This window comes from Mytilus californianus, unplaced genomic scaffold (genome assembly GCF_021869535.1).
Source record: "Mytilus californianus isolate M0D057914Y unplaced genomic scaffold, xbMytCali1.0.p SCAF_8, whole genome shotgun sequence".
In the NCBI taxonomy this organism is placed as follows: Eukaryota; Metazoa; Mollusca; class Bivalvia; order Mytilida; family Mytilidae; genus Mytilus; species Mytilus californianus.
Genome location: NW_026262734.1, coordinates 4,072,085 through 4,096,103, shown reverse-complemented (window position 1 = coordinate 4,096,103; position 24,019 = coordinate 4,072,085). Strand labels below are relative to the sequence as shown.

Below are 24,019 nucleotides of genomic sequence, written 5' to 3'. Positions count from 1 at the left end.
AATCTCAAGTACTCTTTGTGCATATTGAATGGTCTTGCTTTTGCAGATTCTCAAAACAACCCCTTTGGGTTGAAAAATAATATCCTGCCTGCTTAAGTGCACATTTGGGTCAAACTGGGATGGAGAAGGAATCAAAAGATTTGACTTCCTAAGAAATGAGAAAAATGCAACTAAACAGGCTGCCCAGAAAGCCAAGTTCCCAGTACATGACAGATTGATGGTGGTAAAAATTCGTCGCAGAATAGATGGGGTGATGTGTAACTTCCTATTGCTTACAGTTCCAAATACTCTTTTTGCCCCCTGCAAAACAGAATGTACAAAATGACCAGCTAAGGGATCTGGTAATCCTGCTTCAACATGAATTAATTTAATAATAATCAAATAATTTGAAATAGAGTTATATTGCAGCCTGCGAGATAAAAATGCAATGTAACTTGCGGCATTCTCATTTGATAAAGGAAATAAAGGTATTGCAGACATTTTACAAAACTGTACATAAGATTTTAAATAAGTCATGTATGTCTTTTTTGTTGATTCCGCAAATGTATTACACCGAAAATGGAGGACCAGATCATCAAGTTCCTTCAGATCCCTGGTGCCCTGTATGCCTAAACAAAAGAAAAGAAAGGGCAGCATTAGACATATGTTCCTACAATTGGGAAATAAACAGGGGCTGGGGTAAACAATATCTCATAAAAAACTCAAATGAATTCGATTCATGGAGCCTTGAAATGTGGTCTGCTAAAACATTGCTAGAGCCTGGGACATGAACAGCCTTAATGTGAAAATTGAATGAGGCTGACAACCAAAAAAGTTCCCTTAAAAATCCCATTAAGATCTTGTTACGAGATGTACATTTATTAATGCAGGCAACTGTGGCCATATTATCACACAGAACAATAACTCTTTTATTTTCCCAACTACTAGACCAGCGTTTAGCAGCTAAAATAACTGAAAAAGCCTCAAGTTCATTTATATGAAAACTAGAACAACGAGGGAAATCTTGATCCCTATTGACATAGAACCGGTCTAAATCATGGAAGCCGCTCCCTCCACTTTTACAACATGTACAAGCATCTGTTATAACAGACGTAACTGGTATCTTATCTAAAATAAGTGATTTCCCATTGAAGGAAGCAATAAAGTCTTGCCACCAAATGATATCTGCTAGAAATTCACCCTGGACACGTATTTTGTGCCAGTCTTGCTTAAGACATGTGAAGCTATTAATGATCCTGCGAAGAAATACTCTTCAGCCATGAACCACTGCGGATGCCCAATTTAATTTGTCTGCTAAAGATTGGAGCTGCTTTTTTGATGCGCGCTGGCGCTGCTTAAACTCTGCTAAATCTTTCTTCAAGGCAGAGAGTTTTACATCAGGGAGGCGCAATTCCATAAGCGTGTAATCTATTTCAATCCCCAAAAATTATATTTTTTGACAAGGGCCTACAACTTTTGACCAGCTGATCAAAAAACCTAGAGAACACAAAAGGCAAACTAATGTGTTTAGGGCTTCTAAACATCTTGCTTGTGTTGGTTCGCATATCAAGAAATCGTCTAAATATGCGACAACAGTAAAGCCTCTATGTGACATCATACGTTTGACAGCCTGAAACAATCTATGAAAAATATTAGGTGCTAATTTTGCACCAAAAGGTAATTTGCAATCATATAAAGTATGCTCAATGCCATTAGGAACAAGCATTCTGAGAGTATTGCATGGCAATACATAGTCCCCTACCGGGTAAAAATTCATTTAACTGGAACAAAATGCTAACTTGTTCTATAACTTGTCATGGTGCAAACAAAAAGTAAATATCATGTCAATATCTTCAAGCATGACTAAAAACAGTGTGGAAAACTGATTATATGAGTGAAAAAAACATTATATATGATTAATAGTTCTCTAAAATTAGATATGATGTAATACTGTAACAGTGTATATCTATTTTCAAATTATAATCAAATATAATTAATAGTTCCAAATATTTTTTCTTTCATTTGTCACAAACTAATATAGATTTGTAACTTATCTATAAAATGTCAACAACTTTAATTATCTACACAATGTAATGTATTGAAATATATACATTAATAAAAATAGATTATTATCATAATTTTTTTTTATATTTATAGCATTCAGAAAATTAGTTTATACTAAATAACAAACAAACCTGCCAAAAAATTCTTCAAATAATTTAACAAAGAATGGACTCTGGACTAAATCATCAGACCGGAACAAAATTCAAACTTGATCTATAACTTGTCATGATTAAACTATATACCAAATATCAAATCAATATCTTCAAGAACGAAGAAAATAAGTGTGGAAAGCTGATTTGCCAGACTGACAGATGGACAGACGGACGGAGTGCAAACCTAAACCATGCAATACTCTCAGAATGCTTGTTAGTCCCCTACCGACGAAATGAAAAAACATTAGATATGTTTAATAGTTCTCTAAAATTAGATTTGATGTAATACAGTGTATATCTATTTTCAAATTATAATTAAATATAATTTTTAGTTCCAAATATTTTTTCTTTCATTTGTCACAAACTAATATAGATTTGTAACTTATCTATAAAATGTCAACAACATTTACCACAATGTAATGTATTGAAATATATACATTAAAAAATATAGATTATTATCTAATTAAAGGATTTCTCCTCATAAATTTTTCTTTATATATATAGCATTCAGAAAATTAGTTTATACTAAATAACAAACAAACCTGCTAAAAAATTCTTCAAATAATTTAACTTGATCTATAACTTGTCATGATAAAACAATATACCAAATATCAAATCGATATCTTCAACCATGAAGAAAAAAAGTGTGGAAAGCTGATTTGCTGGACTGACAGAAGGACAGACAGACGGACGGAGTGCAAACCTAAAGTCTCCTTCGACTTCGTTGGTAGGGGACTAAAAACCCATTTAAATCCAGTAACTTGTTGACTTTGCTTGCTAATTCGAACAGATCTATAGGCAGATTTTAAATCCACTTTTGCCAAAAAATAATTCGGAATCACCAATTTAGCAGCATAATCAATAGTTTGAAATTTTTGTTTAGGAAACTCGCCCACCAGATCGTTAACGGAAGTACCTCCTCGCCTACTACAATCATGAATAATGCGTACACCCCCATCAGGCTTTGGTATGATGCCTAAAGGGCTAATAATTTTGGGAGTAGACTGCGCAAATAAATAATTTCCGTTTTCTATTTCAATTAAAATCTGGGCATGTGCCTTGTCATAAAGTGGATTTTTCGGGTTTGCTGATGGGTGATTCTTTAATTTGCAATGTTTATTATGTATCATTATCTAATAAATACAATTTGAAAATATTATTTTTCATACTCTTCACTCGTTCTACACGAAATCCCCATATTATCGATAATTTCCGTATATATTTCACGTTTCATTCCCGATCCGATGGCATTTTATTATAAAACCGGATGTGGGTACGCGTATCCTATGAATGGCAATCTGACTATTCGTACCCGCATGCGGGTACGCGCAGACACTGCCTTAACATAAATACCCCATTGTGTTCGTCTCCTTTTTTGAATGCAGGACAGACGTTTGCATTTTCCTAGTCTGTCAGTATTTATGAGTGTTAATTGACTTTTGGAAGGTGAGTGTAATGATACATGTAGGACTAAGATGATCTTTCATTTCCTCTAATACCTTTCCACATACAGTCAGGGGTACTACTTGTACAAGTAATTTTTATTTACTTGTAGAAGTAATTATAATATACTTGTATAAGTAAATTTGTAGGATACTTATACAAGTGTATTTTATTTACTTGTATAAGTAAATTATTTTTTGGCCTAGTTATGTCCCTTAGACATTCAGATTTTTTTACTTATACAAGTAAAAAAGTCATCCTATCTTCTTTTCTTGAATTCTTAGAACTTCTTTGCTCTAACAGAATTTTGAATTGTCTGTCCTTTGCAGATGTCTTTACTATTCATTTAAGTGTAATTTCATGGACAATGAAAATCTCATTTGTCTGTTATCTTTAGAACACTGCTCATTTACAAGCCCCCAAGGAGCAATTTTTGAAGGTCTTGCGCAAATACTTAAGATCTTTGCTCAATCAGTTTCTTTGTTGAATTAATGAGATGAAACATTGAACTCTTATCAAAAATTATGAGCTAACCTGAGAAAAATTGTTAAAGGCATGATTTTACATCTCAAAACTTGAGAATTTTTGTGGGATTGTAAAAAAAATTTACTTATACAAGTAAATTTTTTAGAAAATTAAGGGGAGATTATTCAAACAATATAATTAACTTGTATAAGTATATTTTATTTACTTCTTCAAGTAAATAAAGATTACTTGTACAAGTAGTACCCCTGACTGACATAGTTCATCAGGGCCTGTGGCTTTATTTGGATTAATGTTATGCAGTAATTTGTTGACACCCTTTTCTCTTAATTTAATTACAATCATTTGTGCATGTGATGTTAGGTTTTTTACTGGTATTGGGTTTGCAGATGATTCAGTGATGAATGCTTTTTGGAATTGCTCCTTGAGGATGTTAATTTGTCCAAGGCTATTTCATTTTGTGTGTTATTTGTTTTTGTGGTTTTTTACTTTAAAGAAAAAAATCTTGGCAATCAGTATTTTGAATTACCCATTGATATGTTGATAAAATAACCTTCTTCGGTTTTACAAGAATTTTTTCACGTCGTTTTCTCCTGGGTTTTTTTTCAAGGTCTGTTTATTCCTACTTTCGTTTTCGAATCTAGCCTGGTATTTTATATACCGGAGAACAGCAAATGAGACAGCGATCCAGACTTGAACTTCTCACGGTCAGTTGAGTGCTTTTCGTAAGATCAGATTTTACAGTTTGTTATCAAGATCCGATTTCACGTTGAAGTAAACGTTACTATTACTTTTGTTAAAATGTCCAAAAACGTAAATGATGACTACGAGAAAACAAGAGCGCTTGTTAAACGTTTGGATGGAACCATAACTCTGTCTCATTTACCAGTCGATGAGGATAAAAAGTCCGTGAAAAACCTAAAAGTGCTAGACGAAGAAACTTACACTAAGGTGTGATTTAGCCTTTAGGCGTTAAAAACTTTATCAAAATAAAAGTGGACAAATTTGTGTTTACACCTAAAATATTAGGGTGCACCGAATACCCGAAATCTGATTGATATTATCAGAAGTCCATTACTAGAGGAAGTGTGAGGCGATCACGTCCTGTACTTTCAACTGTGATTGAAACGGGATTTGAGCCAGATTGCTATTAAAAGTAACAAAAATCAATGGGAAAATTTTTTGCGATGCATTCTAGGTAGAGATAATTTATGCAAAACACCCTGTAACTTAATTAGCACACATTTGAAAATAAAGTTGACCATTGACATGTTAATGAATGGGTGCAGGCCGTTTCGTAACTACAGTCGATTCATCTATATTTATTTATCATGTTTATTAAATAATTGATTGCACATAATTTTACACTTTACAAGTACAGTTTTGCACACATGCGAATAGAACAGAAGAATTTAAATTGTCCATCATCATTTACACCTACTGTAATTACTTTTTATTACCTGTCATTAGTTGTCATAAAACCATTAAAGCTGTCACCGAGTGTAATTACCAATTAGCCAATAATTAAAAAGATTTAAGAAAGTTTTAAATTAAAAATATTACAATTTTGTTATTATAAGATGAACAATTTGATCATTTTTAAATAATATAACTGTTTCATTTAAACTAACACTTTATAACCATATATATTTACACCAGTTATGAAACTTCTCAGTTACAAAACAACATAGTTACGAATCGACCAGGTACGAAACGACCAGGTTACGAAACGACATGCATTCTAATGAATAGCAGATCCTAGATGCCATATTATATCAGTCTTGTGAGTCATAATGATGGTTTTAATTTTAAATAATAAAAATGTTTGTGTGTACCAATTTAAAAACAATTATACATGTAACCGTAAAAATTGGCAGACGAAATAAAAAAATACTCACTTCTTAATACAATAAACGTTTGGTTTCAGAGTTAATTGTGAAAAAAAAAAATTCCTCTTTTGGTTGTTGTCTCTGTGACAAAAACCCCATATTGCATGTACGTAATACCGGTTCCATATCTTTTGATTGGTCTCTCTTTCTGTAATGTTTTGTCTGTTTTATTTACATTTGTCATTCTCCTTTTTCTAATACCATGAATACCATATACATGATATATTTCAGACAGGGGTACTACTTGTACAAGTTATTTTTATACGACTGCAAAAAAATTTTGCGGTCGTATATTGGTGATGTTGGTGCCGTTGTCGGCGGCGTTGTTGTCGTCGTCCGAAGACACATTGGTTTTCGCACTCTAACTTTAGTTTAAGTGAATGGATCTCTATGAAATTTTACCATAAGGTTCAATACCACAAAAGGAAGGTTGGGATTGATTTTGGGGGTTATGGTACCAAGAGTTAAGGAATTAGGGACCAAAAATAAGCATTTTTGTAACTTCCAGACATAACTTGTGTGTTAGTGTATGGATCTCTCTGACATTGTACCACCAGGTTCCATATCACAAAGGGAATGCTCGGATTGATTATGGGGGTAATTGCCTCAAAATATTAGGAATTAGGGGCCAAAAAAGGGGCAAAAAACAAGCAATGCTGTGTCAAATATTTAATCACCATCCAAATTCAGTGCTGTATCAAGCTTGAATGTTGTGTCCATACTTGCCCCAACTGTTCAGGGTTCAACCTCTGCGGTCGTATCAAGCTGCGCCCAGCGGAGCATTTTATTATTTACTTGAAAAGGAAATATTAATATACTTATACATGTATAAGTAAATTTGTAAGATATATATATAAGTATCTTACAAATTTACTTATACCATGTATATATTATATACAAGTGCATTTTATGTACTTGCATAGGTAAATTATTTTAATGGCTTAGTTTTTCCCTAGACATTCAGATTTTTTTACTTATACAAGTAAAAAAGTCATACTAGCTTCTTTTCATGAATTTCTTGGGATTATAAAAAAAACCTTATACAAGTAAATTTTTTCAGAAAATTATGTGGAGATTATTCAAACCTTATATGAAAATATGAATAACAAATTTACTTATTTGTGCATGCTGCTTGTGGGGAGAATGCACAGTCTCCATATGTATGAGCCGGCAGTTTCCTACAATATATACACGTATAAACAGTATGTACCTACTACCTAACCTCAACAGTCTACCAATACCCAATGATACAGACATGAGACAGGTTTGGGCAAACTAAAATATTTTCAAGACTAGCCTTACTTTATGATTACCTAACCAGCAATCTTTGAAAGTAAATAATTTTAAATTTCCCAAAATATTTTTTTATTTATAGGATTTAGAAGACATCATAGTTAGAGATTTTTATCCAGAACTTCCAACCCTGCAGGAGAAAACAGAATATTATGAGGCATTAAAAAGTAATGATCTTGGTAAACTTAGAGAATTCCAGTTGAAATATGGAACTGAAGGAAGACCCTCTTCAGTTTGTAAGTATTGGATTACAGTAATAATTTCAACATTTATAGAGTTGAACATGTTGAATGTCTACAGTTTGCTATTATTGATGCTTTTGTAAACAGCTTACAACTTTTGAATTTTTATTTGATTATATAGGGTAGACTATAAAGACTGTCTACAGTATATAAATATGTATTTGTGGGATTATATAAACATGTTATAAGGTAGACTGTCTACAGTATATAAGTATCATGAGTATTGATGCTCTTTGGTCCGGTTGTTGTCTCTTTGACACATTCCCCATTTCCATTCTCAATTTTATGTGAGGATAAAAGGTAGGAAATCTATATAGTAAGTATTGGAATGATTGCAGTAGTCGTGCTAGGTTACAGAATCACCAACCCAGGCTTGTAAAATTTCTATCGGGACTAAAAATTTATACTGCAGGCCAAAAGAATCTAGACAAAATACTTTAAAAAATAGGCTTTTGTGCTGTGACTGCAAAAGTTTATTGGGAAGACTGTTATTGTATAGGGTCAAAAATTGGTAAGATTTTATACTATTTGCCAAAATTCTACAGTTGTCTTGTGAATTGTATTCCTCATGAACTATTTAAGCTCCAAAGGCATCAAAGTATATGAAATAATGACTAGAACCTGACAATAAAATGGGTTCACCAACACAACAAAACAAGAAGACATTTATGAGTAACAATGATCATTTCTTTTGTACAGTGAAGCTTTGAAACTCGAGAAGCTAATTTTTCAACTAATAAACCCAGATAACAAAATAAAATCATTTAGAAATATGTTTGTCTTTACACTCTTTTCTTTGTTAGTTATTTGTATACTGTTCAATGTAACTTTATTTGAAATACACCAGTAAGTTTTAATTTTCAGATTCTTGCAAATAACTAAGTCACATTGATATGAATTCAAGATGGCATTGCTTGCGCGTACATTTTGAAAGCGTCAATTGTGAATTGATGCCATGAAATTTGGTGACGTTATCCAATCAAAATGAACGTTACAAACGATGTTGCATTAGAATGATAATTTATATGTTGTTATATATGACTGCAGATAATACACCAGCAACGTTTGAAACACCAGAACCAGACAGTAGAAAAGATTCTCCTCAACAACATTCAAAACAAGATCATGTGGAGAAGAAAAAAGAAGAGACAAATAAAGACAGTAAAAGTGGTAGGTTTAGATTGTTACTGACACATGTTGTCTTACAAATAAAGGCAGTAAAAGTGGTAGGTTTAGATTGTTACTGACACATGTTGTCTTACAAATAAAGACAGTAAAAGTGGTAGGTTTAGATTGTTACTGACACATGTTGTCTTACAAATAATGGCAGTAAAAGTGGTAGGTTTAGATTGTTACTGACACATGTTGTCTTTCAAATAAAGACAGTAAAAGTGGTAGGTTTAGATTGTTACTGACACATGTCTTACAAATAAAGGCAGTAAAAGTGGTAGGTTTAGATTGTTACTGACACATGTTGTCTTACAAATAAAGACAGTAAAAGTGGTAGGTTTAGATTGTTACTGACACATTTTGTCTTACAAATAAAGACAGTAAAAGTGGTAGGTTTAGATTGTTACTGACACATGTTGTCTTACAAATAAAGGCAGTAAAAGTGGTAGGTTTAGATTGTTACTGACACATGTCTTACAAATAAAGGCAGTAAAAGTGGTAGGTTTAGATTGTTACTGACACATGTTGTCTTACAAATAAAGGCAGTAAAAGTGGTAGGTTTAGATTGTTACTGACACATGTTGTCTTTCAAGTAAAGACAGTAAAAGTGGTAGGTTTAGATTGTTACTGACACATGTTGTCTTACAAGTAAAGACAGTAAAAGTGGTAGGTTTAGATTGTTACTGACACATGTTGTCTTACAAATAAAGACAGTAAAAGTGGTAGGTTTAGATTGTTACTGACACATGTTGTCTTACAAATAAAGACAGTAAAAGTGGTAGGTTTAGATTGTTACTGACACATGTTGTCTTACAAATAAAGGCAGTAAAAGGGGTAGGTTTAGATTGTTACTGACACATGTTGTCTTACAAATAAAGACAGTAAAAGTGGTAGGTTTAGATTGTTACTGACACATGTTGTCTTACAAATAAAGACAGTAAAAGTGGTAGGTTTAGATTGTTACTGACACATGTTGTCTTACAAATAAAGACAGTAAAAGTGGTAGGTTTAGATTGTTACTGACACATGTTGTCTTACAAATAAAGACAGTAAAAGTGGTAGGTTTAGATTGTTACTGACACATTTTGTCTTACAAATAAAGACAGTAAAAGTGGTAGGTTTAGATTGTTACTGACACATGTTGTCTTACAAATAAAGGCAGTAAAAGTGGTAGGTTTAGATTGTTACTGACACATGTCTTACAAATAAAGGCAGTAAAAGTGGTAGGTTTAGATTGTTACTGACACATGTTGTCTTACAAATAAAGGCAGTAAAAGTGGTAGGTTTAGATTGTTACTGACACATGTTGTCTTTCAAGTAAAGACAGTAAAAGTGGTAGGTTTAGATTGTTACTGACACATGTTGTCTTACAAGTAAAGACAGTAAAAGTGGTAGGTTTAGATTGTTACTGACACATGTTGTCTTACAAATAAAGGCAGTAAAAGTGGTAGGTTTAGATTGTTACTGACACATGTTGTCTTTCAAATAAAGACAGTAAAAGTGGTAGGTTTAGATTGTTACTGACACGTGTTGTCTTACAAATAAAGACAGTAAAAGTGGTAGGTTTAGATTGTTACTGACACGTGTTGTCTTACAAATAAAGACAGTAAAAGTGGTAGGTTTAGATTGTTACTGACACATGTTGTCTTACAAATAAAGACAGTAAAAGTGGTAGGTTTAGATTGTTACTGACACATGTTGTCTTTCAAATAAAGACAGTAAAAGTGGTAGGTTTAGATTGTTACTGACACATGTCTTACAAATAAAGGCAGTAAAAGTGGTAGGTTTAGATTGTTACTGACACATGTTGTCTTACAAATAAAGACAGTAAAAGTGGTAGGTTTAGATTGTTACTGACACATTTTGTCTTACAAATAAAGACAGTAAAAGTGGTAGGTTTAGATTGTTACTGACACATGTTGTCTTACAAATAAAGGCAGTAAAAGTGGTAGGTTTAGATTGTTACTGACACATGTCTTACAAATAAAGGCAGTAAAAGTGGTAGGTTTAGATTGTTACTGACACATGTTGTCTTACAAATAAAGGCAGTAAAAGTGGTAGGTTTAGATTGTTACTGACACATGTTGTCTTTCAAGTAAAGACAGTAAAAGTGGTAGGTTTAGATTGTTACTGACACATGTTGTCTTACAAGTAAAGACAGTAAAAGTGGTAGGTTTAGATTGTTACTGACACATGTTGTCTTACAAATAAAGGCAGTAAAAGTGGTAGGTTTAGATTGTTACTGACACATGTTGTCTTTCAAATAAAGACAGTAAAAGTGGTAGGTTTAGATTGTTACTGACACGTGTTGTCTTACAAATAAAGACAGTAAAAGTGGTAGGTTTAGATTGTTACTGACACGTGTTGTCTTACAAATAAAGGCAGTAAAAGGGGTAGGTTTAGATTGTTACTGACACATGTTGTCTTACAAATAAAGACAGTAAAAGTGGTAGGTTTAGATTGTTACTGACACATGTTGTCTTAAAATAAAGACAGTAAAAGTGGTAGGTTTAGATTGTTACTGACACATGTTGTCTTACAAATAAAGACAGTAAAAGTGGTAGGTTTAGATTGTTACTGACACATGTTGTCTTACAAATAAAGGCAGTAAAAGTGGTAGGTTTAGATTGTTACTGACACATGTTGTCTTACAAATAAAGGCAGTAAAAGTGGTAGGTTTAGATTGTTACTGACACGTGTTGTCTTACAAATAAAGACAGTAAAAGTGGTAGGTTTAGATTGTTACTGACACATGTTGTCTTACAAATAAAGGCAGTAAAAGTGGTAGGTTTAGATTGTTACTGACACATGTTGTCTTACAAATAAAGGCAGTAAAAGGGGTAGGTTTAGATTGTTACTGACACATGTTGTCTTACAAATAAAGACAGTAAAGTGGTAGGTTTAGATTGTTACTGACACATGTTGTCTTACAAATAAAGGCAGTAAAAGTGGTAGGTTTAGATTGTTACTGACACATGTTGTCTTACAAATAAAGGCAGTAAAAGTGGTAGGTTTAGATTGTTACTGACACATGTTGTCTTTCAAATAAAGACAGTAAAAGTGGTAGGTTTAGATTGTTACTGACACGTGTTGTCTTACAAATAAAGACAGTAAAAGTGGTAGGTTTAGATTGTTACTGACACGTGTTGTCTTACAAATAAAGACAGTAAAAGTGGTAGGTTTAGATTGTTACTGACACATGTTGTCTTACAAATAAAGACAGTAAAAGTGGTAGGTTTAGATTGTTACTGACACATGTTGTCTTACAAATAAAGGCAGTAAAAGTGGTAGGTTTAGATTGTTACTGACACATGTCTTACAAATAAAGGCAGTAAAAGTGGTAGGTTTAGATTGTTACTGACACATGTTGTCTTACAAATAAAGGCAGTAAAAGTGGTAGGTTTAGATTGTTACTGACACATGTTGTCTTTCAAGTAAAGACAGTAAAAGTGGTAGGTTTAGATTGTTACTGACACATGTTGTCTTACAAGTAAAGACAGTAAAAGTGGTAGGTTTAGATTGTTACTGACACATGTTGTCTTACAAATAAAGGCAGTAAAAGTGGTAGGTTTAGATTGTTACTGACACATGTTGTCTTACAAATAAAGACAGTAAAAGTGGTAGGTTTAGATTGTTACTGACACATGTTGTCTTACAAATAAAGACAGTAAAAGTGGTAGGTTTAGATTGTTACTGACACATGTTGTCTTACAAATAAAGGCAGTAAAAGGGGTAGGTTTAGATTGTTACTGACACATGTTGTCTTACAAATAAAGACAGTAAAAGTGGTAGGTTTAGATTGTTACTGACACATGTTGTCTTAAAATAAAGACAGTAAAAGTGGTAGGTTTAGATTGTTACTGACACATGTTGTCTTACAAATAAAGACAGTAAAAGTGGTAGGTTTAGATTGTTACTGACACATGTTGTCTTACAAATAAAGGCAGTAAAAGTGGTAGGTTTAGATTGTTACTGACACATGTTGTCTTACAAATAAAGGCAGTAAAAGTGGTAGGTTTAGATTGTTACTGACACGTGTTGTCTTACAAATAAAGACAGTAAAAGTGGTAGGTTTAGATTGTTACTGACACGTGTTGTCTTACAAATAAAGGCAGTAAAAGTGGTAGGTTTAGATTGTTACTGACACATGTTGTCTTACAAATAAAGGCAGTAAAAGGGGTAGGTTTAGATTGTTACTGACACATGTTGTCTTACAAATAAAGACAGTAAAGTGGTAGGTTTAGATTGTTACTGACACATGTTGTCTTACAAATAAAGGCAGTAAAAGTGGTAGGTTTAGATTGTTACTGACACATGTTGTCTTACAAATAAAGGCAGTAAAAGTGGTAGGTTTAGATTGTTACTGACACATGTTGTCTTTCAAATAAAGACAGTAAAAGTGGTAGGTTTAGATTGTTACTGACACGTGTTGTCTTACAAATAAAGACAGTAAAAGTGGTAGGTTTAGATTGTTACTGACACGTGTTGTCTTACAAATAAAGACAGTAAAAGTGGTAGGTTTAGATTGTTACTGACACATGTTGTCTTACAAATAAAGGCAGTAAAAATGGTAGGTTTAGATTGTTACTGACACATGTTGTCTTACAAATAAAGACAGTAAAAGTGGTAGGTTAAGATTGTTACTGACACATGTTGTCTTACAAATAAAGACAGTAAAAGTGGTAGGTTTAGATTGTTACTGACACATGTTGTCTTACAAATAAAGGCAGTAAAAGTGGTAGGTTTAGATTGTTACTGACACATGTCTTACAAATAAAGACTTGTTACTGACACATGTTGTCTTACAAACAAAGGCAGTAAAAGTGGTAGGTTTAGATTGTTACTGACACATGTTGTCTTACAAATAAAGGCAGTAAAAGTGGTAGGTTTAGATTGTTACTGACACATGTTGTCTTTCAAATAAAGACAGTAAAAGTGGTAGGTTTAGATTGTTACTGACACATGTTGTCTTACAAATAAAGACAGTAAAAGTGGTAGGTTTAGTTTGTTACTGACACATGTTGGCTTACAAATAAAGACAGTTAAAGTGGTAGGTTAAGATTGTTACTGACACATGTTGTCTTACAAGTAAAGACAGTAAAAATGGTAGGTTTAGATTGTTACTGACACATGTTGTCTTACAAATAAAGACAGTAAAAGTGGTAGGTTTAGATTGTTACTGACACATGTTGTCTTACAAATAAAGACAGTAAAAGTGGTAGGTTTAGATTGTTACTGACAAGTTTTGTCTTACAAATCAAAATATTAGAATGATATATATATATATATATATGATGATGATAAGGTTGCAGTCAATTAAAAACCTTAAATATTTATGAGCACTTTTGGGACCTGTCAGACACCTACTTGCAGATTGCCCATATTTTGAATTTATCATTAGTATTTTTGTCACACAGAAATACTAAAAAGAATATATATTTGGTTAGCTGCTTGATCAAGCTGAGTTTTAACTTTGGAGGATTTTTCAAAATCAGTCCCACATCTATTTCTTGATTTCTGGTACTTTGATGTAGCACAACATCAAATGCAATTTCTTGTTTATTTCATATTTATTTTGTAGGTACTAAGAAGTTACCATTAGACCTTTACCTAGCTAAGAATATCACCATGTTATTTGTTTTATAGGTACAAAGAAAGTACCAAAAGACCAGTACCTAGCCAAGAATATCACTATTATTTATTTCATAGGTACTAAGAAGTTATCATTAGACCAGTACTTAGCTAAGAATACCAGTGAAGATAATGCTTCATTTACTGAGATACTGGAAGAAACCCAACAAAAACACAGAGATAAACATGCTTGGCTGTTTGAAAATGAAAAGTCAAGAACTGAAGTAAGTAAACTAAGCAAGAGAATATGTAGAACCATTAAAAGGGCAGTTGCTATAGAAGCAGTTGCCATATAAACGATGGTTCTACAATGGTTGCCATAGATACTAAAGCATCAGTCACACATGTAGCTGCATCTTTTAATCCTGGAAAAAAATATATATGAACAAAAATAGCTTTTTCAACTTTTGGGTATTCCAGGAAAAAGTGTATGGGAGGGTTTGACTCCACATGATATTTTGTTAGTGGGTTATGATATAAGGGAGGACACAAATATAATTCTGTTACAAATTAAATGAATCTATAAATTATGGGTGGAGTCATACAAAAATAAAATACTCCGCTGGGCGCAGCTTGATACGACCACAGAGGTCGAACCCTGAACAGTTGGGGCAAGTATGGACACAACATTCAAGCTTGATACAGCACTGAATTTGGATTGTGATTAAATATTTGACACAGCACAGGTTTCTGACACAGAATGAATGTGGTCTTAGAACTTAAAAATTTTTAATTTACCTATTCAAACCATATCATTATTATTTGCTTTTATATATAAATCAGAAATAACCAATTTAAAATGGAAAATTTTAAAGAAAAAAAAATACCCCCCAAATTTTTTGAAACCCCTTATTATTCATCACCCCCAAACCCAATCCCAGCCTTCCCTTTGTGGTATGGTACCTGCAGTACAATTTCATAGAGATCCATACACTTGAACACAAGTTATTGTCTGGAAACTAGAAAAATGCTTGTTTTTTTGCCCCTTTTTGGCCCCAAATTCTTAAATGTTTAGGGCAATTACCCCCAAACTCAAACCCAGCTTTCCCTTTGTGATATAGAACCTTGTAGTACAATTTCATAAAGATCCATACACTTACACACAAGTTATTGTCCTGAAACTAGAAAAATGCTTTTTTTTTGCCCCTAATTCCTAAAATTTTGAAGCAATTACCACCAAAATCCATCCCAGCCTTCCCTTTGTAGTATGGTACCTTGCAGTACAATTTCAGAGAGATCCATACACTTGAACACAAGTCATTGTCTGGAAACTAGAAAAATGCTTATTTTTGGCCCCTTATTCCTAAACGTTTTGGGCAATTACCCTCAAACTCAATTCCAGCGTTCCCTTTGTGATATGGAACCTTGTAGTACAATTTCAGAAAGATCCATACACTTACACACAAGTTATTGTCATGAAACTAGAAAAATGCTTGTTTTTTGCCCCTTTTTTGGCCCCTAATTCCTAATATTTTGAGGCAATTACCCCCAAAATCAATCCCAGCATTCCCTGTGTGATATGGAACCTTGTGATACAATATCAGAGAGATCCATACACTAACACACAAGTTATGTCTGGAAGTTACAAAAATGCTTATTTTTGGCCCCTTATTCCTTAACTGTTGGTACCATAACCCCAAAATCAATCCCAACCTTCCTTTTGTGGTATTGAACCTTATGGTAAAATTTCATAGGGATCCATTCACTTAAACTAAAGTTAGAGTGCGAAAACCAATGTGTCTTCGGACGACGCCGGACGACGACGATGCCAACGTCATACCAATATACGACCACAAAATTTTTTTGCGGTTGTATAAAAATGGTTGTCCAACTCCCCAGTACATTTTTCCTGGAATAGCCCTTATAATGATTTTAAAAGGTTTTAAATAGTTTATGTAACATAAAGCAGTAATACCAAATTTATATATAAAACGCCTTAAAAATAGTAAAATAATTTGAATATTCAAAAGTTATAAATTGTTTTTTTGATCCATCAAATATCTGCTTACTGTTAGCTGTATTCATATGTTCTTTTTATTGATGCAATTATAAGAAACTTTCATTGGATTTCCCGAGCAATTTCAAACAAGAGCTTTTTGATATTTAAGTATTAAGTTTCGTTGAGTAAGTCATACGATGTAGCACATTTTCTGATCGGTCATGTGTAAACATGCATAGACCATTGTTTACTTGTTAAAGTTTGTATTGAAGTCAATTCAAAAGGAACCTCGTATGATAAGTCATGAGAGTTAGTAGTTCTCATTTCAATGGATTTTATTTGAATCTTGAGTCTGTATCTTCAGTCATGGTTTATTGTCATTAAATGTTTTGCATATTTTATATTATTTTCATTTTAATGTTAACATTGGCTTTATTCTTTCAAAATGACATAAAGGCACACCATATCACTATGTCAACAGTTTAGATTTAGTATGCATATATCTATTTTTTTATTTTTCTTAGCAACTACAAATAGCTTCTTGAAATTTGGTATTTTAAATTGGTTAGCTTTACCTGTTGCATTTGGTATATATACTGAGAATTCTTTTATTTTTACGGTTATTAATTTTCTTCGATTGAGGAAAGCTTGCATTTTGGTGGATATTTGATTTCCTGATTTTGCTTATAAGTATACTTATAAGTTAACAACCTTATAGAAAATTTGCAATAAGTTAAACATTTAAATTTTTGGTTCACCTGTACCACAAAATCCACCTGTACCACAATATTGGTATTCAAGAATAGTAATGAATACACAGTAACCACAAAATCTATAAAAAAGATACAATTTCTGACTTTTAGGAAGAGAAAGAACACCTAGCACTACCTTCAGTTGAACAGCAAGCAGCCATTGAAGGGAACCATGATATAATCAACAGTTGGAAATACAAAACTAGAAACTCTCTGATGTATGTGCCTGATGGGGCTGAGTTTAGCAATGAGGAACTTGTGGACATGAAGAAAAAGAAACCAAGGAAAATAGTACATGACAACACACGCTTTCAAACTAACCCTTGGAATCGGAATAAAAGTCGTGAAATGATGAAACAAGCTGCATCGGCTAAAGCCATGGCAAATTGTGGTAAAATAGGACATGATGGGAAGGAAATATTGCCTTCAGAATCACCACAGATAAATGGATATGGATTTGTGGGTACTCCATCACCAGCCCCTGGTGTAGACGAGTCTCCATTAATGACTTGGGGAGAGATTGAGAGTACACCATTTAGGTTAGATCCTGCAGATGCTATAACAGCAACGCCTGGTCCTACATTTAAGGTAAAGTTGTTAGGTTACTGGCTGTCCTATTAATGTTAACTCTGTATTACTAGATTATAATGTCTCATAGCATGTAAACAACGTGTACAAAACACTGGGTTTTTTTTACATAATAAACTTTTTTATCAAATAGAATTCTGGAAGACCTTTTTTTTTAATATAGCTACTGTCTTGCTGGAATCTGATTTAAGTGAATACACAGTAAGAACAACCTATTTTGGTGAATTAGAACTTCTCTGCTTTTTGGACATTTATTGATAATTATATTATAAATCTCAAAAGAATATATTGTTTTACCAGCTTTCTTAAGATATTTCATTTGTTAAAAACTATATAAGTTAATTCAAAGTTATGTCAGAGATTTATTGCAGTTTATTGGTTTTTATGCAATTCTTTCTATGCATATTTCAAAAATACCTTTTCAATACTACACATGAAAATTTGGTACGGTTTTTATCCATATAAAGAAGTTTATCTGAGAAAAATATCACATTCTGGCATGAGCAGAAGGAGGAGTCGTCTGCCTTGGTCAAATGTTGGTGTAAAACCTGGTTTATGTTTTAACTGATGTTGTTGTTCAATTTAGTCATTTAACTTATTCAAGTAAGATAATGTATATCCTTGACCAACAGAACAAGACAAAACAACTACTGTAAATTCAGAAATTATTGCGTGCATTTATTATTGCGATTTTGTCATTTTAGACTAAAATGCAATTTTAATTTTTGCAATATTGAGAAAAATCCTGTTTAATACATATTAAAAAAATTCAAAATGCGAGTTTAAACTATTGCCATTATAACCCTGTCACTTAAAACTTATTAGTCCCAAGATGCATCAAAATTGTAAAATGTTGTATCAACTGAGCACATATATCATCATTTTATAACAAAAGTTAAAAAATAATATAAATGTTGTGTAATTTCCTTGCTCTATTTTGTCATAGGGACTGAAATTATACCATATATCAATAAAATTGCATATTCTGAGAATTTCTCACTGCTGAAACTCCCCATGGCAAAAAATGAAGAATCCCAGTGTACATGTACTCACCATAAAAAATACCATGTGAGAACCCTGCTTGTAAGTTAAAATGTTTTGTTTTATTATAGATACCAGATGTTCCGAGGAGAGATGAAATAGCTCTAGAGTTAGCTGAAAAAGCCAGTAAAGCACATAGAGATAAGAAAGAAAAAGCCATTAAATCTGTTCAGGCCAGACTTTCATCGTAAGTATTAAACTTATATGTTCAGGCAAAACTTACATGGTAAATTTTAAATCTGTATGTTCAGGCTATACTTTCGACTAAGAACTATACCGGGTAAATCTGTTCAGGCTAGACTGTCAACGTAGGAATTAAATCTGTTCAGGCTAGACTTTCATCGTAAGAATTAAATCTGTTCAGGCTAGACTTTCATCGTAAGAATTAAATCTATTTAGGCTAGACTGTCAACGTAAGAATTAAATCTGTTCCGGCTAGACTTTCAACTTAAGAATTAAATCTGTTCCGGCTAGACTTTCAATGTAAGAATTAAATCTGTTCCAGCTAGACTTTCAACGTAATTATTTATTGCACTATAAAAACAAACAAAACACCATATTGATATGTTGATTGACCTTATCTTTCCCTGTCTCTCCACCTATGCACAAAAACATAATGTCTTTACATAACTCTTTGAAAGGAAAGTAGATGTAACCTTTGACATCAGTGAAACAGCAACCCAACTACTAAACCATTTTAAAGACATGGTGTGTAACAAAAAGACAACTATTTAGGGCATGTCCCAATTGTAGGCAAATTTTGACTAAATTTCTCACTAAATTCAAGAGAATTGTTGTCAACAAAAAACAATAAGATATATAAATATACAATAGTGTGCTTTGTCAAATTCAAATGAAATATTAACATAAGTGAAATTATGTTTTAATATTGAAAATTTTCACTTTTGCCAATTCTGAAGTTATCTGATATTCATGGTAAAAATAAAGTGTCCAGCCTTAAACTTGTTTATGCATTTTTTCCACAGGCCAGCAGCCAGATTTGGTATGAGTACAACAGACCGTGTAGCTTCAATGTCTCCTGCAGCACAAAAACTTGTCAACTCTCGATTCAGGATTCGTACACATACAGATAAAGCTCTCAGAGACAGTTATAGTCCTTCACCGATACATAGACTTCCAGGAGACAAAACTCCTGTCAGACTTACACCAACAAATACGCCAAAAAGTGTCAAAACTCCAAATCGGACACCTGGAAGTAAACGTGAAGGAAGTGATATTACCTCCCTTACTGACAATCTTCTCAAATTACCAAAGAGGAAAACAGCTGCAGATTTCTTTTAATGTTGATAATTTTTATCATTTATTCAAAGAAATATTAATCCGCAAACACTAAGGTAGTGGTCAATTATTTCAAATTGATTGAGAGTGAACATTTCTTTGTGGGATAGGCTGGAAGAAATTGAAAGTGTTTTGTGGCGGGATATGATGAAATTGACAAACAGTGACATACACTAGCACAGTTAATGTAGTCTAAGTGTCAAAAACATAACAGTGTATGAGGAGGATACATGCAGTCTGACATAAATCCCATAAAAGACATCCTATCACAATCCCATATAACTTGACAAAAAGATAATGCACAGTATGATTAAAGGAGAAACTGGTTCTAATATGGAATATTTTGGTGGAGTACTGAGTATAAATATTCCAGAAATATGTCACTCATTTTATATTTATGATTGGTTATTTCATCGACTTTACACAAAGTTTGTCTCTATGAATTGAGTATGCTTAAAATATTTGTCGCTGGACATGACACAAACAAAAAGCAATCAATTGATCAATCTTTTTCCTGTTGTTGGCAAAGGAAGAATTCCGTCACAATTGGTTTGAAATATGTTTTTTTATCACAACTGCTCTGAAATTACACTTGTTATTTGGTTGAAAGCAGGCAACATGGTTTACATTGAACAAGATTTTACATCTATCCCCCAAGAATTTTTGGGGAGGAAATACTATTCAATAACATAAATGCTACTGTAAACTTTATTGAAAATCTCACGGCAACAAATTCATAAATTTACATGCATCCCTACTGGAAAAACTTGCTGCACTGGGCATTATAAAATAATTAAAGACATTTTGTGTATATAAGTGGATAATTTTAAATTAAAATATTTAAATTCTAAAAAGCAGAGAGTTGTTCTTAAATATTGTTTAACAGACTGAAATTAACAATTTTTCTAAAAGCTGCACTTTTCAAGCATAAAATACATGAATCCGTAAAATGGCATGCCATATATATAACATGTACAAATTTTAAGACTAAGATATCTGAAGTGTTTATGTAAACATTATGTAATAGATGACATGCATGTAATTTCAGAACTTAGAATTCTTCTCACCTATTCTATTATTCATTTCATATTTTGATATATTGCATTCTACCATGTTTGTTTGTCCAACAAATATATTTTTCTCTTGTACTACTGGATAGAATGACTTCACATTAGGCTAGCGTCTTGACAGTGATGAATTGTATTGTGGTAGCATTTTTCTGATCTGATATACACCTACTTTCTGTTTTTTTATACTTTGAATTTTTTTACATTTATGAATGATCTAAAAAAAAAATAGTCACTATTCTATAGTACTAATCAGGATTGACAGTTTTCCTGCAGAGGATGGCGGTTCTCCCTCAGTACTCAGCTGGCTGCCACAATATAGTCAAGTGTGCTGATAGTGGAGTTTAACATAAAAATAATTCAAATCAATCAATCAATCTCTTATTTTAACAATCAGGGGACTTACTTAAATGAGTGATTTTCTAAATCACTGATTCAAGTAACATTATGTCCATAAAGGTTGGAAGTAAGAGTTGTCTTTCTTTAATAATCACCTATGTAAGTAGTACAAATTAATCACTAGACTAAGTGATTTAATTTTATTGTGGCTTTAAATATAGAATACTAATGATCCAGGGACTAATAACCAACATCTGTGTTGATAGGAGGACCGGGTCATGTCAGGTGATGACCTTGTACTAAATCTAGGATAATGACATAAAAATCACTTGTTTAGTATCATACCTCAATTTCCTTACTTCTTTAAGTATCATTATTTTAATAACCCCCACTAATTTCAACACCCCCGAACAGTGAAATTTTGATCGCGAACAGTAGAATTTTATTACATAATCTATAAGATGAAACCTTGAATTTTACAGGAAAAATACTCCCACTGCTGGGAAAAATCTGTTAAGAAAGTATCAGTTCATTATGTAAAGCCACTTTTATAGCATTTTTTCAACTAAAATAGAATTTGCAGCTAAATGATTACATCAAAGGCATAAACCTTGCTGCTTAAAAGAAGCAAAAAGTTAATTTTTTATAATTTTACTAATGAAAAGATATTATTATCTAAACCTATGTGTTTAAAATTTTGGTAAAACTACAAAATCACAATTTGTGACAAAACTTCGAATTTGCTACTTAAATAAGTGATTTAAAAATCACTTATTTCAATAAGTCCCCTGACTGTTTAATGAACTTCTGTTCATATTTAATCAACAGCTTGGCAGTGATGAGTTTAAACGGGCAAATGCTTTTAAGATCGGTCATACACTTACTTCCTGCTCTCTGATACCTCAAATTACAAGTCATATGGTATGCATTGTGCATTCTTGTTTATGAGGCGGGAAAGTGAATATTATAAATATGTTGTTTACTTGCTGTAATTATTTTCTTGATTATTTCTCATACTGTTCTTGTTTTACTCAACAAAATGCAGATTTATTATACACTATTAAAAATGATTTGTAAATTGATAAAAACTGCAGATTATAAATCCAGAAATTGTTGTATCTGTTATTTATCAATTTTTGCAACTTTTCATGAGTGGACATGTACATAAATATAAGATTAATTTATGTGATTTCTGGAAATGCTGCATACATGACATAACATGTAATGCTATAAGAAATTTTAAATGCTAGTTCTATGTAATTAACATGTTTACCCAATTTATTATGTCTTTAAGGTGAAATTGCTGTAAGTTTTTTTTAATAAAAACTTTTCATTAAGTTTTTCAATAAAATATTTTACATTATTTGTTGTGGTACATTACTTACATAAAAGGAGATAACACCCAATTAACTAGTCTTTAATAGTGAGTTCAGCAGGTTACTAATTAAGTGATTTCAGGCTCATGTTTGATGAAAGATAAAGTACTTACCATTTCAGAATCAGAGTCTTATGGATTGTTTTTGTTTTCACTTTCCACCAATTGAGATATAAAGAGAGGTTTGCATACTGACATTGTTAAGAAGTTAAAAAATGTCTGGAATCTTAACGGTGGTTAACACTGTTTATTGATATCATCTCAGATTTTCAGTCTCGCACTATTCCACTAGTACTACTACTATTACTATAGCTAATGAAAAGTTTTTCTCAGTAAAGTCAATCTAAGTACAGTACTTATCCTGTGTCCATTCTTCCTTTACATTGACCTAACAAGGCTACAATCTACTTTCTGTTCTGGTAATCATTACATCAGCCAATGAAATCCTGCCCACAAGTTTTGGTCTCACCTGGGACAAAAGTCTCAGAAGGTGAGATATAGGTATTGCTTTTCAGGCAACGTCACAGACTCACAGTATGCCAGACTTCGGTATTACTATCTCTCAACTATTTGTATACAGCTTTATATTTCAGAAGGTAGAAGACCTAGATGCTTCATATCATGTATGCAGATAGCTTTTGTAACGAAGTTTCTGTCTGTCATATGTCCATTGTCCTTTACCTCATTTTCATGGTTGAGCGACTGCTTGAAAACAAATTATAGTCTTTTGTCAGGCCTGCAACTTCTGTCGCAGAAAGCTCGACATAGTGATAGTGATCTGGCGGTGGCGGCGTTAGTTCACTTCTTAAAAGCTTTATATTTTAGAAGGTGGAAGACCTGGATGCTTCATACTTTGTATATAGATGCCTTATGTTACGAAGTTTCCGTCTGTCACATGTCCATTGTCCTTGACCTCATTTTCATGGTTCAGTGACTACTTGAAAAAAAAGTTAAGATTTTTTGTAATGTTAATTTCTCTCTTATTATGAGTAATAGGATAACTATATTTGGTATGTGCATACCTTGCAAGGTCCTCATGCCCGTCAGATAGTCTTCACTTGACCTCGACCTCATTTCATGGATCAGTGAACAAGGTTAAGTTTTGGTGGTCAAGTCCATTTCTCAGATACTATAAGCAATAGGTCTAGTATATTTGGTGTATGGAAGGATTGTAAGGTCCAACTTAAAGGTGTCATCTGACCTTGACCTCATTTTCATGATTCAATGGTTATAGTTAAATTTGTGTGTTTTGGTCTCTTTTTTGTCGAGCCTT

At 32.7% G+C, this 24,019-nt stretch overlaps 2 protein-coding genes across 3 annotated transcripts in view; one reads left to right on the top strand and one right to left on the bottom strand.

The window, feature by feature from the left end:
- LOC127711843 (early endosome antigen 1-like) overlaps positions 1 to 4,760 on the bottom strand; it is a 34,545-nt gene extending 29,785 nt beyond the window's left edge. The window contains exon 1 of the mRNA XM_052218007.1: positions 4,651 to 4,760. The gene's annotated coding sequence lies outside the window, so the exon portion shown is untranslated. The remainder of the gene's footprint in view (positions 1 to 4,650) is intronic.
- Positions 4,761 to 4,879: 119 nt separating this feature from the next.
- On the top strand, positions 4,880 to 22,734 carry LOC127712299 (splicing factor ESS-2 homolog). 2 transcript variants are annotated; one of them, XM_052218672.1, is made up of 7 exons: positions 4,880 to 5,072; positions 7,386 to 7,539; positions 8,593 to 8,715; positions 14,425 to 14,570; positions 17,149 to 17,625; positions 18,738 to 18,853; positions 19,653 to 22,734. In XM_052218672.1, exons 1-7 carry the CDS (start codon positions 4,923 to 4,925, stop codon positions 19,966 to 19,968), a joined length of 1,482 nt encoding a protein of 493 aa, XP_052074632.1. In that variant the 5' UTR covers positions 4,880 to 4,922; the 3' UTR covers positions 19,969 to 22,734. The 2 variants fall into 2 exon arrangements, with proteins under 2 accessions (XP_052074632.1, XP_052074631.1); XM_052218671.1 differs by having other exon boundaries at positions 14,362 to 14,570.
- The last annotated feature ends 1,285 nt before the right edge of the window (positions 22,735 to 24,019 follow it).

Bases quoted from the DNA above. Each gene is read 5' to 3' on its own strand.
- LOC127712299 (XM_052218671.1), top strand. From the start codon at position 4,923: ATGTCCAAAAACGTAAATGATGACTACGAGAAAACAAGAGCGCTTGTT. The intron at 5,073-7,385 runs GTGTGATTTAGC...TTTTATTTATAG, and splicing joins ACGAAGAAACTTACACTAAG to GATTTAGAAGACATCATAGT. The intron at 17,626-18,737 runs GTAAAGTTGTTA...GTTTTATTATAG, and splicing joins CGCCTGGTCCTACATTTAAG to ATACCAGATGTTCCGAGGAG.